At 42.6% G+C, this 16878-nt stretch overlaps 1 protein-coding gene across 6 annotated transcripts in view; it reads left to right on the top strand.

The window, feature by feature from the left end:
* LOC123995140 (CD2-associated protein-like) overlaps window positions 1-16878 on the top strand; it is a 102900-nt gene that overhangs the window by 61619 nt on the left and 24403 nt on the right. For all 6 annotated transcript variants that reach the window (XM_046298520.1, XM_046298519.1, XM_046298517.1 and 3 more), the window contains 2 exons: window positions 856-892; window positions 2090-2152. In XM_046298520.1, coding sequence (XP_046154476.1) covers window positions 856-892; window positions 2090-2152 — 100 coding nt within the window. The remainder of the gene's footprint in view (window positions 1-855; window positions 893-2089; window positions 2153-16878) is intronic.

Raw genomic sequence — 16878 nt, 5'->3', positions numbered from 1 at the left:
CTGAAGCCTGCAGTGTAGCCGACTCGGTCAAAGTTGTTATCGAAGGGATTAATTAGGGCCTTCACCCTTTCACTCCCTCAGCTTTGGGACACCTGTGCATATGGCGGAAGCGCGTGTGAACGTCCAAATGGAGGGACAAAGGGAAGGGGGTGATTTGACACAAGGAGTAAATAACAAGTAAAAAATAACATGGCTATATACAGGGTGTACCAGTACCAAGTCGTTGTGCAGGGGTACAAGGTAACTTAAGTAGCGATGTGCATATAGTAGGGGTTGCCATACCAGGCCGTGATACAGAATACATAGATCAAACACTAGTATGGAATGGAACAATCTAATATCTCATGACAAATAAAAAATACCTTTGGTTTGACATCTGAGTTTTAATCAAACTAATATTTGAAATGGTATGTGTATTCTTTACATTAATAAGTGGTATATCCTTTTGATAAATGATTAGTCAAAAGAATGAGACTCGTGTTTCATGTCTTAGTTGAATTGGTTTTAATTAATTTCTTCTTCCTTCAATTCAAATGTAATTAAAATTTTGCGTGGTGTGGCCAATTCAAATTAGTTCTGGGTTGTTGGCCTGTCACAAGGTATTCTGGGTTGTTTTTCATCAGCCTTGTTGGCCTGTCACAAGATATCCAGGGTTGCTTTTCTTTCAGAAAAATGCTTGACTTGTTACCTTACTACGTACTGTACTTATTAACATATTCCCTGAATGTTGAACCCAATTCAGTGGGGCAAGAAAGTGCTCTTTCTCTCTGTACTTGTTGGCCATCATGGTGTGTCTGCTGGGAGTCTGATGTTTAAACTGAGGGCTACTGTATTGACCCAATTTGTGTTTTTCAGAGACTCAAGAAGCTGCCGCCACCATCAAAAAGCATAGGTAAGGCCTGTTTCATAAGGAACGTGACCATCATCAATCTCCTGTACATGAACATGTGTGGTAGTAGATCACTATCAGTTAACGGAGAGGCAGGCAGCGGGCGACTTATCTTCAAAACATCCCCACACGAGTCTTCTCTAGTACAGTAGCAAACAATATGGGCAGACAAACATAAAGGTGTACCTGTGCCTGTGTCCATTAGCATGTCCTGTCACCTAATATCATGGGCGGCAGGTAGCCTAGCGAAGGTCACTTGCTCGAATCCCTCAGCCGACAAGGTGAAAACTCCACCAGATAATTGTCATCCTCTCCAGTTCTGAATGCTTGGTTAGGGGATGCTTTATAGATTTAAACGCCACTCAAAGATTTTCATAAGTGGCAATTGCTGTAAATCTCCCGAGAGGATGCCTAAATTGGTGCGTTATTAAGAATGCCTTGAGTTGGGTGTTGTGCTACGACCCCAAGTTCAAGATTCAGGGCTAAAGAAACGAACATCTAAGACTTTCCCAACTTTGTTTTACTACCAAGTAGTACACTCAGTCCAGATCTAAGCCGAACTGCCAAGGCCGACAGAGGCGTGATGCATGTAGGGAGTTAGGATCCTTTGATTCCTGTCTGATAGCACAATGTACTCTCACATAGCACACTCCTAGGACTTTCATCCCTGCGGCTGTTAGAGGAGATACAAGACCTCTGGTATAATGGGTTTTAACTATGCCATAGATCTAGATCTCTGGAGGCAGGGAGACTTCCCTAATGCCCTCAAGGTGTAGGATTAATGACTTGTCCCATTCATTCTAACTGCTCACATATTTGTATTTATATTTGAATTACTTTTCCGAATTGAAGAAGGTACTTGGCTGTTCTATATTGCACCGGCATTCACCTAGATATCTGTCTTGTTTGGAAAAAATCATGTTTTCTCTTCTGAGGTTGTTGTTTCCGAGAGGGGTGCTAAGACTGACATATCTAGAACACCCACATCTGAAGTTACAGGCGCTTGCAAAAAGCACTGCAAAGATTTCTGTACTCTCCCTTTAGTCTGCACAGGAAACACTTGTCTCCACATCCTCCTGCCTGTCTGCAGAATATCTGTTTAGTTTGTTCTGTGTTCGAGTGGCTGTCCTCATAGACTCATGATCCACGGTAAAGAGAGGAGGACGTTACTAAACAACGGAAACATGCTTCGCTTTTCAGCTCGAAAACCCGAGGTCCCGAGCGCCGACAAGAAGCCCCAGCATCCCCATCCTGAGGATAGAGGTAAGGGTCGCCCTCTTCCCTCCCTTCCACCCATCTGCCCTTTCCCATTAAGGGGTGAGAAACCTCTCCCCCCCCTTCCCCAGCACTTGTGCCCCAGCAGATGAGTTGGTGTGAAGAAGGTTGCAGACAACACCTCCCACCTCCCAATCAGCCCCGACAGCTCCAAGGGACATGTGGCTCTCCGGATGAGAGCCCACCCCACCAATCACATCCTCTCCGATATCACATATATATTTTTTTAGCGGTGTTGCAGTTCACCCTGGCCCTATGTGTATGGGGAGTCAGTCTCATCCGTAACACCAAAGGAGAGTTTGCTCTGTTTGCCGATAGACATGCAGGTCTTGATTTACGAAGTGTTCTTCCCAAGTGTCAAGGAGATTGCCGACATTTTGCCTGTGCATTTGGACCCCACATGAATAACTTAATGAATAATATGAATAAATAACTGTGAAGGCTCAGGAAAGCTGTCCTCAAGGGTCTAGACACTAGACAGACACTTGTTGTACAGATAACGGTAGGGATCCACTTTTTGACAGTAGAACAGCATGAAGGGCGATGGTGATTATGCTAATGTGCTTTTGACCTGGTCCTGGTTCCCTCGCTACAGTGGTGACTTTTTTTCCCCTCTTTGTATAAACCTTTACTTGTTAATAATCGATGGACAATTTATCAGATTGGCCACCAGTTCACACATACTATGGATAGTTTTATTTATTTATCATATAGAAATTCTCTGATTTCTTCCCCCTATTGTGTAAGAGACATTATGTACAGTGCCTTCAGAAATAATTCGCACCATTTGACTTTTTACACATTTTGTTGTTACAGCCTGAATTTAAAATTGATTGAGATTTTGTGTCACTGGCCGACACACAGTACCCCATAATGTCAAAGTGGAACTATATTTTTTACAAATTAATAAGAAATGAAAGGCTGAAATGTCTTGAGTCAATAAGTATTCAACCCCTTTGTTATGGTAAGCCTAAATAAGTTCAGGAGTACAAATTTGCTTCACAAGTCACATAAGTTGTATGGACTCACTCTGTGCAATAATAGTGTTTAACTTGACGACTACCTCATCTCTGTACCCCACACATTCAATTAATTATCTGTAAGGTCCCTCAGTCGAGCAGTGAATTTCAAACCCAGGTTCAACCACAAAGACCAGGTTGGATTTCTAATGCCTTTCAAAGAATGGCACCTATTGGTAGATGAGTAAAAAACAGACATTGAATTAGGGCTGACCCCATTTAGTCGACGGGTCGATTGTTTGGTCGATAGGGTGTTGGCCGACCGAGATTTATTTAGTCGAGCAGTAGCAAGAAATGATAATTCATGGTGTACCATACACCGGTCTGAATCACGCCTGTCTGAGTGGACTAATCCATTGTGGAGGCTGTGGGGATGGCATAGTCAATCGCTCTAAGACATGTGCTACTGAAATTGTATATGGTTATATTACGAAAGAACAATGGTGCAAAGCTAATAAAAATAATAATTTCTCCTCCCTTCCTATAGGCAGAAACTCAAACAGGATGTACCCGTTTCAATGCTGGTCTGACCAATTTATAATCCATGCTTCAAGAATATTTTGATCACGCGGACTGACACATATTCCGGTTAGCCTCAGAAAGTAATATTGACGTATACGTTGATTCGGTGAGTTTATCAGGAAGTGCATAGGAGATGTCGTACCCACTGTGAGTATTAAAACCTACCCTAACCAGAAACCGTGGCTGGATGGCGGCATTTGCGCAAAAATGAGATCGTAAACCATCGCAATTAAACATGGGAAGGTGACAAACAAGCAACATGTCAGTATAGAGACAAAGTGGAGTCGCAATTCAACGGCTCAGACACCAGACGTATGTGGCAGAGTCTACAGACAATCACGGACTACAAAAGGAAAACCAGCCATGTCACGGACACTGACATGTTGCTTCCAGACAAACTAAACAACACTTTTGCCAGCTTTGAGGATAATACAGTACCACAGATGCGGCCCGCTACCAAGGACTGTGGGCTCTCCTTCTCCATGGCCGACGTGAGTAAGACATTTAAACGTCTTAACCCTTGCAAGGCTGCCAGCCTAGACAGCATCTTCAGAGCATACGCAGACCACCTGGCTGGTGTGTTTACGGACATATTCAATCTCTCCCTATCCCAGTCTGCTGCCCCACTATGCTTCAAAATGTCCACCATTGTTCCTGTACCCGAGAGGTTAAAGATAACTGAACTAAGTGACTATTGCCATGTAGCACTGACTTCTGTCTTCATGAAGTGCTTTGAGAGTCTAGGATCATATCACCTCCACCTCACCTGTCACCCTAGACCAGGCCTGTGCAACTCCAGTCCACGGGGACCTGATTGTTGTCACACTTTTCCCCCAGCTAACACACCTGACTCCAAAAATCAACTAATTATGATCTTGAGTTAAAAATGCAATTAGTTTAAATCAGGTGTGTTTGCTAGGGATGGGGGGAAAAGTGTAACACGAATCAATCCCCCAAGGACTGCAGTTGCCTAGGCCTGCCCTAGACCCACTTCAATTTGCTTACCACTCGACTAGGTCCACAGACGATGCAATCCCCATAACACTGCACACTGCCCTATCCCATCTGGACAAGAGAAATACTTATGTAAGAATGCTGTTCATTGTCGACAGTGCTTCTTCAACCTCCGGAGGCTGAATAAATTTGTCTTGTCACCTAAAACCCTTACAAACTTTTACAGATGCACAATTGAGAGCATCCTGTCAGGTTGTATCACAGCCTGGTACGGAATCTGCACCGCCCACAACCGCAAGGCTCTCCAGAGGGTGTTGTGGTCTGCAAACTACCTGCCCTCCAGAACAACTACAGTACCCGATGGCACAGGAAGGCCAAAAAGATCATCAAGGACAATCACCCGAGCCAATGCCTGTTCACCCTGCTACCATCCAGAAGGCGAGGTCAGTACAGGTGCATCAAAGCTGGGATCGAGAGACTGAAAAACATCTATCTCACGGCCATCAGACTGTTAAACAGCCATCAGTAACTCAGAGCGACTGCTGCCTACATAGACTTGAAATCATTGGCCATTTTAATAAATGTAATGTAGTCTTAGTATAGCGGCCTTGTATAACCACCATCGAGCTGTAGGCCTAGGAGTGCATCCTGTTTAGTCTTAATACCGTAACTTACTTATGCCTGTATTTCAATACACACTGTATGTAGGCTACTGTATCAATCAATAATGAATTTGTTCCTGTCATCACACAGCATGAGAGTCAATCATGATTTGATATGCAGTCAAGCATTTTAGTTATAAAATAACAAAGCGCCCCTTGAATAATTTGTAAACAATTAATAAACCGTTCCATGTCTACACATGGACACTCAACCTGATGAAGACAGGTTGAGCGTCATTCACTAGCACTGAGCCCAAGAACCCAGTGGAGGGGTTCTGTGTCAGTACCCTGACAGTCAATAATGTAGGAATTGAAGGCAATTTCGACTGCATCCTGTGTTAGATTGTTATTCACCATGATTTCTAGTCTTTTTGTAGTGTTACTATGGTCTTTCCCTGTTAACATTTTTAGATTCTCCCAAATCGATTTAGAATTTCCTTTGGCTTCACTAATTATGTTAATAAAAAAAGTTTGCCTTGGCCTGTCTGATTTCTTTCATCGCCTTATTTCTCAACATGGTAAACCTACGCCTGTCATGCTCCAATTTGGATCTTAGGGCTATTTTTAGAGCATAATCTCGTTCTTTCATCAATTTCCAGATTTCTCCATTTAGCCAAGGAAGAGTGCTCTTTTGGCCAGGTTTGGATTGAATTTTCTTTAGGAAACCATTTATTGTAGTCTGGATTGTGGATAGAAAAACCTGACTATCAGCTTCCACGTCTGTATAGGACAAGAGATCATTCCAGTTAATTCCCTGGGGTGGCAGGGTAGCCTAGTGGTTAGAGTGCTGGGGCGGCAGGGTAGCCTAGTGGTTAGAGCGTTGGACTAGTAACCGGAAGGTAGTCACTCACCCTGGTTGACCCTTTAACTAGCTGTCAAAGGTATTAGTGATCCGTTTGAGGGTTTTCCTACAAGACTTGTCTTCATAATTAATGTTAAAATCTCCCATTTAAGATGACCTCTTTCCCAAAATCACATTCCCTAAGCTAGTTATTAACCTGATAAAAAAACACACTTTTGGTGGAAGGTGGCCTATACATCCCGATAAGGGTAAAAGACATTTGGGGAGACGGTGTAATGTTCAGGTCAATACATTCTAGTTCATTATCACATGACCACTCAATTTGTTTACACCGGATATGTTCTTTAATGTAAATCATCACACCCCCTCCTCTTCCTTCAATCCTGTCTCTCCTGAAAACATTGTAGCCAATCACAATCACAGCAGCATATGGAGAGGTTTTATGGAGCCATGTCTCTGAGAGGCAGAGGAAGTCAAGGTTGGAGTCTGTGAGTAGATGTTGAATTTGATCACTTTTTGGAATGACACTGCGAATGTTCAAGTGCCCCCCTAGTTGTCCCTTGGGTTTAGCTCATGGGTCTCAGATGACTCAAGAGTGATTGACATATTGAAGAAAGTTGTTTTTTTAATTTTCTGTGTTTTCTGGCGGCTGGGTTTAGGCCGTTTTGATTAGGGGCAGTTCGGTAGCGCAATTAACAATCCCGCCTGCACTGGATGCGGGGAACTAATTAAAACAGCTTGCGTACCAGAAGCAGAGTCAGGGATCGCATATAGCGACTTGGGTATGTTTGAAGAGTGAAATTCCATCCTGGAGCCGGGTGAGTCGAGAGAAACCATGGGACCACAGCACTCACCCACTTCCCCAGCGGCCACAATCAGGGGACGAGGCCATCCACTGCTTTACACTACAGTGCGTATCGCTGGCTCGGTGATGTTGAGCCCAGGGTTGAGTTGCACATCCCCGGAGGGTAGTGAACAGGTAGTTTAACAGTTTCCGATAAATGTTGGACTTGTGTTTGTTACGCCTAAGCGGTTCAGTGGAATGGGGAGCGAGGTGGACTTGGTCATTATTCAGAACATTATGGTACGCTGTGTACTGTCCGCTCCACAGTGTGTTTGGTGTTGATATTCTCCGGCAGTAGATTTGTGTCATCCCAGCAAAGACGCACTGACATTATCAGCAGAGCAGCTACATAACTGACAATCATGACAAAGTACTGGAGATAAAACACATAATTGCGCTTTAACTCTTTGCATGAGTTACTTAGCTGGGGTCGGCGTACACCTGATGTTTTAGATAAAATAACAGCATTTGTTTGAGAAGCGGCACCTGCCGCACCACCCTGTCTTCCGTCAGCCATTATCCGATCTTGACTGTGCCTTAGCCAAAACTTTCGACTAATCAACTGGAACAGAATACTCCCGGTTGACCATGATAAAAAAAATAGTTGGGAACAGCCCTACATTGAATATCCCTTTGAGCATGGTGAAGTTTTTAATTACACTTTGGATGGTGTATTAATACACCCAGTCACTACAAAGGTACAGGCATCCTTCCTAACTTGCACTTGTTCCTAAACTTTTTTATAGTCCCGTACCCCTTCAAACATTCAACGTCCAGTTGCGTACCCCCTCTAGCACCAGGGTCAGCGCACTCTCAAATATTGTTTTTTGTCATCATTGTAAGCCTGCCACACACGCATAGAATACGATACATTTATTAAACACGAGTGTGTGTTTTTGTCACAACCGGGCTCATGGGAAGTGACAGAGCTCTTATAGGACCAGGGCACAAATAATAATAATCAATAATTTTGCTCTTTATTTAACCATCTTACATATAAAACCTTATTTGTTCATCGAAAATTGTGACTAACTCACCACAGGTTAATGAGAGGGCTGTGCTTGAAAGGATGCACATAACTGCAATGTTGGGTTGTATTGGGGAAAGTCTCAATCATAAATCATTTCCCACACACACACAATCTGTGCCTGTATTTAGTTGTCATGCTAGGGAGGGCTGAGAATACACTCACATAGGTACGTGGTTGCAAAGGGCATCAGTGTCTTAACAGCGCGATTTGCCAAGGCAGGATACTCTGAGCAAAGCCCAATCCAGAAATCTGACAGTAGCTTCTGATTAAATTAAATTTTCACAGAACCGCTTGTTGCAATTTTGATGAGGCTCTTGTTCAGCTATCGGTAAGTGGACTGGGTGCAGGGCATGAAAGGGATAACAAATCCAATTGTTTGTGTTATCCATTTTGGGAAAGTACCTTCGTAATTGCGCACCCAACTCACTCAGGTGCTTCGCTAGATCACATTTGACATTGTCCCTAAGCTTGAGTTCAGTTGCACCCAAAAAAATCATGCAGTGATGGAAAGACCTGTGTGTTGTCCTTGTTAATGCAGACAGAGAAGAGGTCCAACTTCTTAGCCTCAATTTTGTCCCACACATTGAATATAGTTGCAGAGAGCCCATGTAATCCTAGATTCAGACTATTCAGGTGAGGAAAAACATCACTCAGATAGGCCAGTTGTGTGAGAAACTCGTCTTCAAGTGGTCAGACAAGTGAAAATGATGGTCAGTAAAGAACTTTAAGCTTGTGTCTCAATTTTTTTTAAACTTGTTAATACTTTGCCCCTTTATAACCAGTGCACTTCTGTATGTTGTAAAAGCGTTACAAGCTGCCCATATCATTGCATATTGCAGAAAATACACGAGAGTTCAGGGGCCTTGCTTTAACAAAGTTAACCATTTTCACTGTCGTGTCCAAAACGTCTTTCAAGCTGTCAGGCATTCCCTTGGCAGCAAGAGCCTCTCGGTGGATGCTGCAGTATACCCAAGTATCGTCGGGAGCAACTGCTTGAATGCATGTTACCACTCCACTCTTTCTCCCTGTCATGGCTTTTGCGCCATTAGTACAGATACCAACACATCTTGACCACAAGTCCATTTGATGTCACAAAGCTGTAAAAATATCCTCTCCTGTTGTCCTGGTTTCCAGTTTCCATATTTGCGCCTCTTCAATGGTCCAACGTCCCTGTCTGTTGTTCAGTGCTTTCCCGGTTAAGGGGGCAGTAGCTCTTCGGCTGCATCAGATTCACAACTGTCAGTGTCCATGCTAGCTGAGCTAACAACAAATGTAGAATTACTGATGCTAGCATTGGATGTGCTTGTAGAAGCAGAACAACTTGTGTCGTTGACAGGTGCAGGTGTAGTACTGCTGGTAGTAGCAGTACTACCAACAGAGCTGATATGTGTCTCTATGGACGCGGGCCTTACTTTTTATTTTATTTTTTGCCGTTAATCAATTATCGAGCAGCAGCTACGTTTGGCTACATACAGAACGTTAGTGGAATTCCCGCTAGAGCGCTAGATGGTTGAACTTTATTTTTTGGGAGAGATAAGAGGCTACTCAGGCGAGAGAAAAGCCTCACCCGTTGGAAAATCTAAATAGACTGAAAATGCTAAGAGGGGGAAAAAAAGTACATTTAAAAAATTAGAAAATGTGAATCACATTTTTATTTGGCGTACCCATGACAGCATTGTGCGTACCCCAGTTTGGGAATACCTGCCGTAGAGGAAGGAAACAGCTCAGGGATTTCACCATGAGGCCAATGGTGACTTTAAAACAGTTACAAATGGCTGCGACAGGAGAAAACTGAGGATGGATCAAGAACATTGTCGTTACTCCACAATACTAACCTAAGTGAAAAGAAGGAAGACTGTACAGAATAAAATATTTCAAAACATGCATATGGCACTAAAGTAAAACTGCAAAAAATGTGGCAAAGAAATGTACTTTAAGTCCTGAATAGTTTATGTTTGGGGAAAATCCAACACATCAGTCAGTACCAATCTTCATATTTTCTAGCATGGTGGTGGCTGCATCATGTTATGTGCATCCTTGTCATCGGCAAGAACTTGGTCATTTTTATGATAAAAAGAAACGGAATAGAGCTAACTAAGCACAGACAAATCCAAGAGCAAAACCTGGTTGTCTGCTTTCCAACAGACACTGGGAGACAAATTCAGCTTTCATCAGGACAATAACCTAAAACACAATGTTAAATATACACTGGAGTTGCTTTCCAAGATGTATTGAATGTTCCTGAGTGGCTTAGTTAAGTTTTGACTTAAGGTGGCTCAAATCTAAGGCAAGACATTAAATCAAATCAAATGTTATGTCACGTACACATGGTTAGCAGATGTTAATGTGAGTGTAGCGAAATGCTTGTGCTTCTAGTTCCAACAATGCAGTAATAACCAACGAGTAATCTAACCTAACAATTCCAAAGCTACTACCTTATACACACAAGTGTAAAGGGATAAAGAATATGTGCATAAAGATATATGAATGAGTGATGGTACAGAACGGCGTAGGCAAGATGCAGTAGATGGTATCGAGTACAGTATATACATATGAGATGAGTAATGTAGGGTATGTAAACAAAGTGGCATAGTTTAAAGTGGCTAGTGATACATGTATTACATAAAGATGCAGTAGATGATAGAATATAGTATATACATATACATATGAGATGAATAATGTAGGGTATGTAAACATTATATTAAGTAGCATTGTTTAAAGTGGCTAGTGATATATTTTACATCAATTCCCATGATTAAAGTGGCTGGAGTTGAGTCAGTGTGTTGGCAGCAGCCACTCAATGTTAGTGGTGGCTGTTTAACAGTCTGATGGCCTTGAGATAGAAGCTGTTTTTCAGTCTCTCGGTCCCAGCTTTGATGCACCTGTACTGACCTCGCCTTCTGGATGATAGCGGGGTGAACAGGCAGTGGCTCGGGTGGTTGTTGTCCTTGATGATCTTTATGGCCTTCCTGTGACATCGGGTGGTGTAGGTGTCCTGGAGGGCAGGTAGTTTGCCCCCGGTGATGCGTTGTGCAGACCTCACTACCCTCTGGAGAGCCTTACGGTTGTGGGCGGAGCTGTTGCCGTACCAGGCGGTGATACAGCCCGACAGGATGCTCTCAATTGTGCATGTGTAGAAGTTTGGTGACAAGCCAAATGTCTTCAGCCTCCTGAGGTTGAAGAGGCGCTGCTGCGCCTTCTTCACGATGCTGTCAGTGTGGGTGGACCAATTCAGTTTGTCTGTGATGTGTACGCCGAGGAACTTAAAACTTACTACCCTCTCCACTACTGTTCCATCGATGTGGATAGGGGGGTGTTCCCTCTGCTGTTTCCTGAAGTCCACAATCCTCTCCTTAGTTTTGTTAACGTTGAGTGTGAGGTTATTTTCCTGACACCACATTCCGAGGGACCTCACCTCCTCCCTGTAGGCCGTCTCGTCGTTGTTGGTAATCAAGCCTACCACTGTAGTGTCGTCCGCAAACTTGAGGATTGAGTTGGAGGCGTGCGTGGCCACGCCGTCATGGGTGAACAGGGAATACAGGAGAGGGCTCAGAACGCACCCTTGTGGGGCCCCAGTGTTGAGGATCAGCGGGGTGGAGATGTTGTTACCTACCCTCACCAATGGCTGTCGAGCAATGATCAACAACCAACTTGACAGAGCTTGAAAAATGTTTAATAATATTGTACAACCCAGGTATGCAAAGCTCTTAGAGACTTACCAAGAAAGACTCACAGCTGTAATCGCTGCCAAATGTGGGTCTAACATGTATTGACTCAGCGGTGAGTTCTTATGTAAATGAGATTTCTGTATTTCATTATCAATACATTTGCTACAATTTATAGATATGTTTTCACTTTGTCATTATGGGATACCGTGTGTAGATGGATGTGTGGATAATTATTTTTATTTTTTTATCTATTTAGAATTCAGGCTGTAACACAAAATGTGGAATAAGTCAAGGGGTATGAATACTTTCTGAAGGCACTGTATCTCTCTGGAAGTTTCGTTGTATGTGAGCATCCCTGGTGGTTTCAGAGCAACGTCAGCTGCTGTCTGTCCTTTGAGACACTGTTGCTCGACAGCCCTCATTAAAACGTGGAGCTCGGTTCCACTGCTTTTTTTCTTCCCCTCTAATCAGGGACTGATTCAGACCTGGGATACCAGGTGTGAGCAATCAATTATCAGGTAGAACAGAATACCAGCAAGATTTGAATACTCCTGCTTTACAACAATGTTATTTTACTTGAAAGTTGTGCTGCTTTTCAGCGTCATGTTTTCTAAACAGGCATTCAGCTTCCTGACCTCAACATACTTTTTCTGGGATGTTCATGTTTGCAATTAACACTTCTTCCAGGGTACTAATCAGATAAGTCACCTATAAGTCGCCAAATAAATTAACTCCATGTGGCCTAATCTATGATTGAGAGAGAGAATGAATGGGACCGAGAGACTGAAAAACAGCTTCTATCTCAAGGCCATCAGACTGTTAAACAGCCACCACTAACATTGAGTGGCTGCTGCCAACACACTGACTCAACTCCAGCCACTTTAATAATGGGAATTGATGGGAAATGATGTAAAATATATCACTAGCCACTTTAAACAATGCTACCTAATATAATGTTTACATACCCTACATTATTCATCTCATATGTATATACTGTACTCTAGATCATCTACTGCATCTTTATGTAATACATGTATCACTAGCCACTTTAACTATGCAACTTTGTTTACATACTCATCTCATATGTATATACTGCACTCAATACCATCTACTGTATCTTGCCTATGCCGCTCTGTACCATCACTCACTCATATCTTTATGTACATATTCTTTATCCCCTTACACTTGTGTCTATAATGTAGTAGTTTTGGAATTGTTAGCTAGATTACTTGTTGGTTATTACTGCATTGTCAGAACTAGAAGCACAAGCATTTCGCTACACTCGCATTAACATCTGCTAACCATGTGTATGTGACAAATAAAATTTGATTTGATTTATTTGATTTGAATTGTATAAAATGGCTGAAGGTGCTGTTTACTATCAGTTGTCAGACTGAATGTAGGACAAAGTGTTGTGAGTGTGCTGTTAACACGGTGATGAAGTTGACACCGTGTCACTAATTGACAGCCAAGTCTATCTGGTGAAGATGTCTCAGGCCTCTCTTCTGACCTACTTTTGTGTGTGGTGGACCTGTGTACACATATTTTTCAGGTCCTTTTGTAACACGTATGTAGTTCAATTGTCAATCAATCGTGATTTAATATTACCATCCTTTTTGATGTGGCAGGAACCACATCAAATGGCATATGTAATTTGCTTTTGAGTACTTAGGGACATTTATAATGTCCCTATTTATAATAATAGGGAAATTTCATAGCACAGGGGGATTGAGGCGCTATCAATTAATTTGTGCTGTAACTATCTGCTTTTGTTTGCTGTTGTCTCTCAGCCCCCATTCAGGCTTAATAATTATTTATTTATTTAACCTTCATTTAACTGGGCAAGTCAGTTAAGAACAAATTCTTATTTACAATGACAGCCAAGGAGCAGTGGGTTAACTGCCTTATTCAGGGGCATAACGACAGATTTTTACCTTGTCAGCTCCAGGATTCGATCTAGCAACCTTTCGGTTACTGGCCCCACGCTCTAACCACTAGGCTACCTGCTGTTGCATATGTTGCACCGCCGTGCTACTTGCTGATTATTTAAGCCCAGAAGACCATAGGCCTATTTATATGTGCATAGACCTGTTTTAATTAAATATCTTCCCCTCTAATCAGGGACTGATTCAGACCTGGGACAACAGGTTTGTGCAATTAATTATGAGGTGAAAAACAGTAGTGGTAGGGACTAGGATTGGGCGATATACTGAATCCTGGGTTATTTTTTGAAATACCCTCTGTATGATTTTCCATTACAGTCAATAGTTTTTAATAAATGTGAATATTTGTACGTTTTAAATGAATACCTGCAGTCAACTTGTCCACTAGGTATTAGGTAAAACCGAGGGCCTTCGTAATTTCGCCTGTTAAATTAGTTTTAATTATATATCTTACCAATAATAGTTTCCCAAAACAGCTGTTTTGAGCCAGTCATGTATTTCTTTACCAAGTAGCACAACAACCCAAGAAGCTCTTGTTTATCTCGAGTTTCCTGCAGCGCAACTTAAGTGAGATGATCACGTTACACTTGTATGAAATTCACTACTAATATTTGCCAGCTATACATCTTATACCTATTAAGTTAACTACACTACATACAGTGCCTTTGGAAAGTATTCAGACCGCTTTACTTTTTCCACATAAGGTTAAGTTACAGCCTTATTCTGAAATTGATTTAAAACTTAAAAATACATTCTCAATCTACACACAATACCCCATAATGACAAAGTGAAAACAGGTTTTTATACACTTTTACCAATGTATATAATGTATATATAATGTACCAATGTATATATAATATTCAGACCCGAAATTGAGCTCAGGTGCATCCTGTTTCAATTTATCATTCTTGAAATGTTTTTACAACTTGATTGGAGTCCACCTGTGGTACATTCAATTTATTGAACATGATTTGGAAAGGCACATGTTTATATAAGGATCCAGCGTTGATAGTCCATGTCAGAACAAAAACCAAGCCATGAGGTCGAAGGTATTGTCCGTAGAGCTCCGAGACATGATTGTGTCGAGGCACAGATCTGGGGAAGGGTACCAAAAATGTATGTCACATCGAAGGTTCCCAAGAACAGAGTGGCCTCCATTTTTAAATGGAAGAATTTAAGAACCTCCAAGACTCTTCCTAGAGCTGGCCGCCTGGCCAAACTGAGCAATTGGGAGAGAATGGCCTTGGTCATGGAGGTGACCAAGAACCCGATGGTCACTCTGACAGAGCTCCAGAGTTCTTCTGTGGAGATGGGAGAACCTTCCAGAAGGACAACCAATTCTGCAGCACTCCACCAATCAGGCCTTTATGGTAGAGTGGCCAGACAGAATCCATTCCTCAGTAAAAGGTACATGACAGCCAGCGTGGAGTTTGGCAAAAGGCACCTTAAAGACTCTCAGACCTTGAGAAGCAAGATTCTCTGGTCTGATGAAACCAATATTGAACTATTTGGTCTGAATGCCAAACGTCACGTCTGGAGGAAACCTAGCAACATCCCTATGGTGAAGCATGGTGGTGGCAGCATCATGCTGTGGGGATGTTTTTCAGCGGCAGGGACTGGGAGACTAGTCAGGATTGAGACCAAGATGAACAGAGCAAAGTACAGAGATCCTAGATCAAATCCTGCTCCAGAGTACTCAAGACCTCGGACTGAGGCGAAGGTTCACCTTCCAACAGGAAAACAACCCATAAGCAAACAGCCAAGACAACGCAGGAGTGGCTTCGGGACAAGTCTCTGAATGTCCTTGAGTGGCCAAGCCAGAGCCTGTACTTCAACTCAATCTGTCATTTCTGGAGACCTGAAAATAGCTGTGCAGCAACACTCCCCATCCAACCTGACAGAACTTGAGAGGATCTGCAAAGAAGAGAAACTCCTCAAATACAGGTGTGCCAAGCTTGTTGTGTCATATCCAAGAAGTCTCGGTGCTGTAGTAGCTGACACAGGTGTTTCAACAAAGTACTGAGTAGGGTCTGAATACTTGTGCAAATGTGATATTTTAGTTTTCTATTTTTAATACATTTGTAAATATGGAAAAAAAACTGTTTGCTTTATCATTATGGGGTATTGTGTGTAGTTTGATGGGGGGGGGGAAATGATTTAATCCCTTTTAGAATAAGGCTGTAATGTAACAAAAATGTGGAAAAAGTCAGGGGATCTGAATACTTTCCAAATGCACTGTAATTCCAAAAAATCCCAAAATTAAATTTTGGGTCAGAATATTTATGTATATGTGATATTTAAGTTTTTGCTTTGTCATTATGGGGTATTGTGTGTAAATTGATGGGGAGGGGGGTGATGATTTAATACATTTTTTAATAAGGCTGTAACGTAACAAAATGTGGAACAAGTCAAGATATACAAAAGTATGTGGTCTCTCCTTCAAATGAGTGGAATTGGCTATTTCAGCCACACCCATTGCTGACAGCTGTATTAAATCGAGCACACCGCAATGCAATCTCCATAGACAAACATTGGCAGTTGAATGGCCTTACTGGAGAGCTCAGTGACTTTCAACATGGAACCATCATAGGATGCCACCTTTCCAACAAGTCAGTTCGTCTAACTTCTGCCCTGCTAGTGCTGCCCCGGTCAACTGTATGTGCTGTTGTTGTGAAGTGGAAACGTCTTGGAGCAACAAGTGGTAGTCCACACAATCTCACAGAATGGGACCGCCAAGTGCTGTAGCGTGTAAAAAATCTTCTGTCCTTGGTTAAAACACTCACTACCGAGTTCCAAACTGCCTCTGGAAGCAACGTCAGCACAAGAACTGTTCGTTGGGAACTTAATGAAATATCAGGGGGAACACTACCTGCCCGACTGCATAGTGCCCACTGTAAAGTTTGGTGGAGGAGGAATAATGATTTGGGGCTGTTTTTTATGGTGTGGGCTAGGTCCTTTAGTTCCAGTGACGGGAAATCTTGATGCCGCAGCATGCAATGACATTCTAGACCATTCTGTGCTTCCAACTTTGTGGCAACAGTTTGGGGAAGGCCCTTTCCTGTGTCAGCATGACACTGCCCCCGTGCACAAAGCGAGGTCCATGCAGAAATGATTTGTCATTCGGTGTGGAATAACTTTACTGGTCTGCACAGAGCCCTGACCTCAACCCCAGCTAACACATTTGGGATGAATTGGAACGCTGACTGCGAGCCTGTCCTTATTGCCTAACATCAGCACCTGACCTCAATAATGCTCTTGTGGCCTGAATGG

This window comes from Oncorhynchus gorbuscha, linkage group LG14, assembly GCF_021184085.1.
Source record: "Oncorhynchus gorbuscha isolate QuinsamMale2020 ecotype Even-year linkage group LG14, OgorEven_v1.0, whole genome shotgun sequence".
NCBI lineage: Eukaryota > Metazoa > Chordata > Actinopteri > Salmoniformes > Salmonidae > Oncorhynchus > Oncorhynchus gorbuscha.
This window is presented reverse-complemented; position numbering and strand designations above follow the sequence as displayed.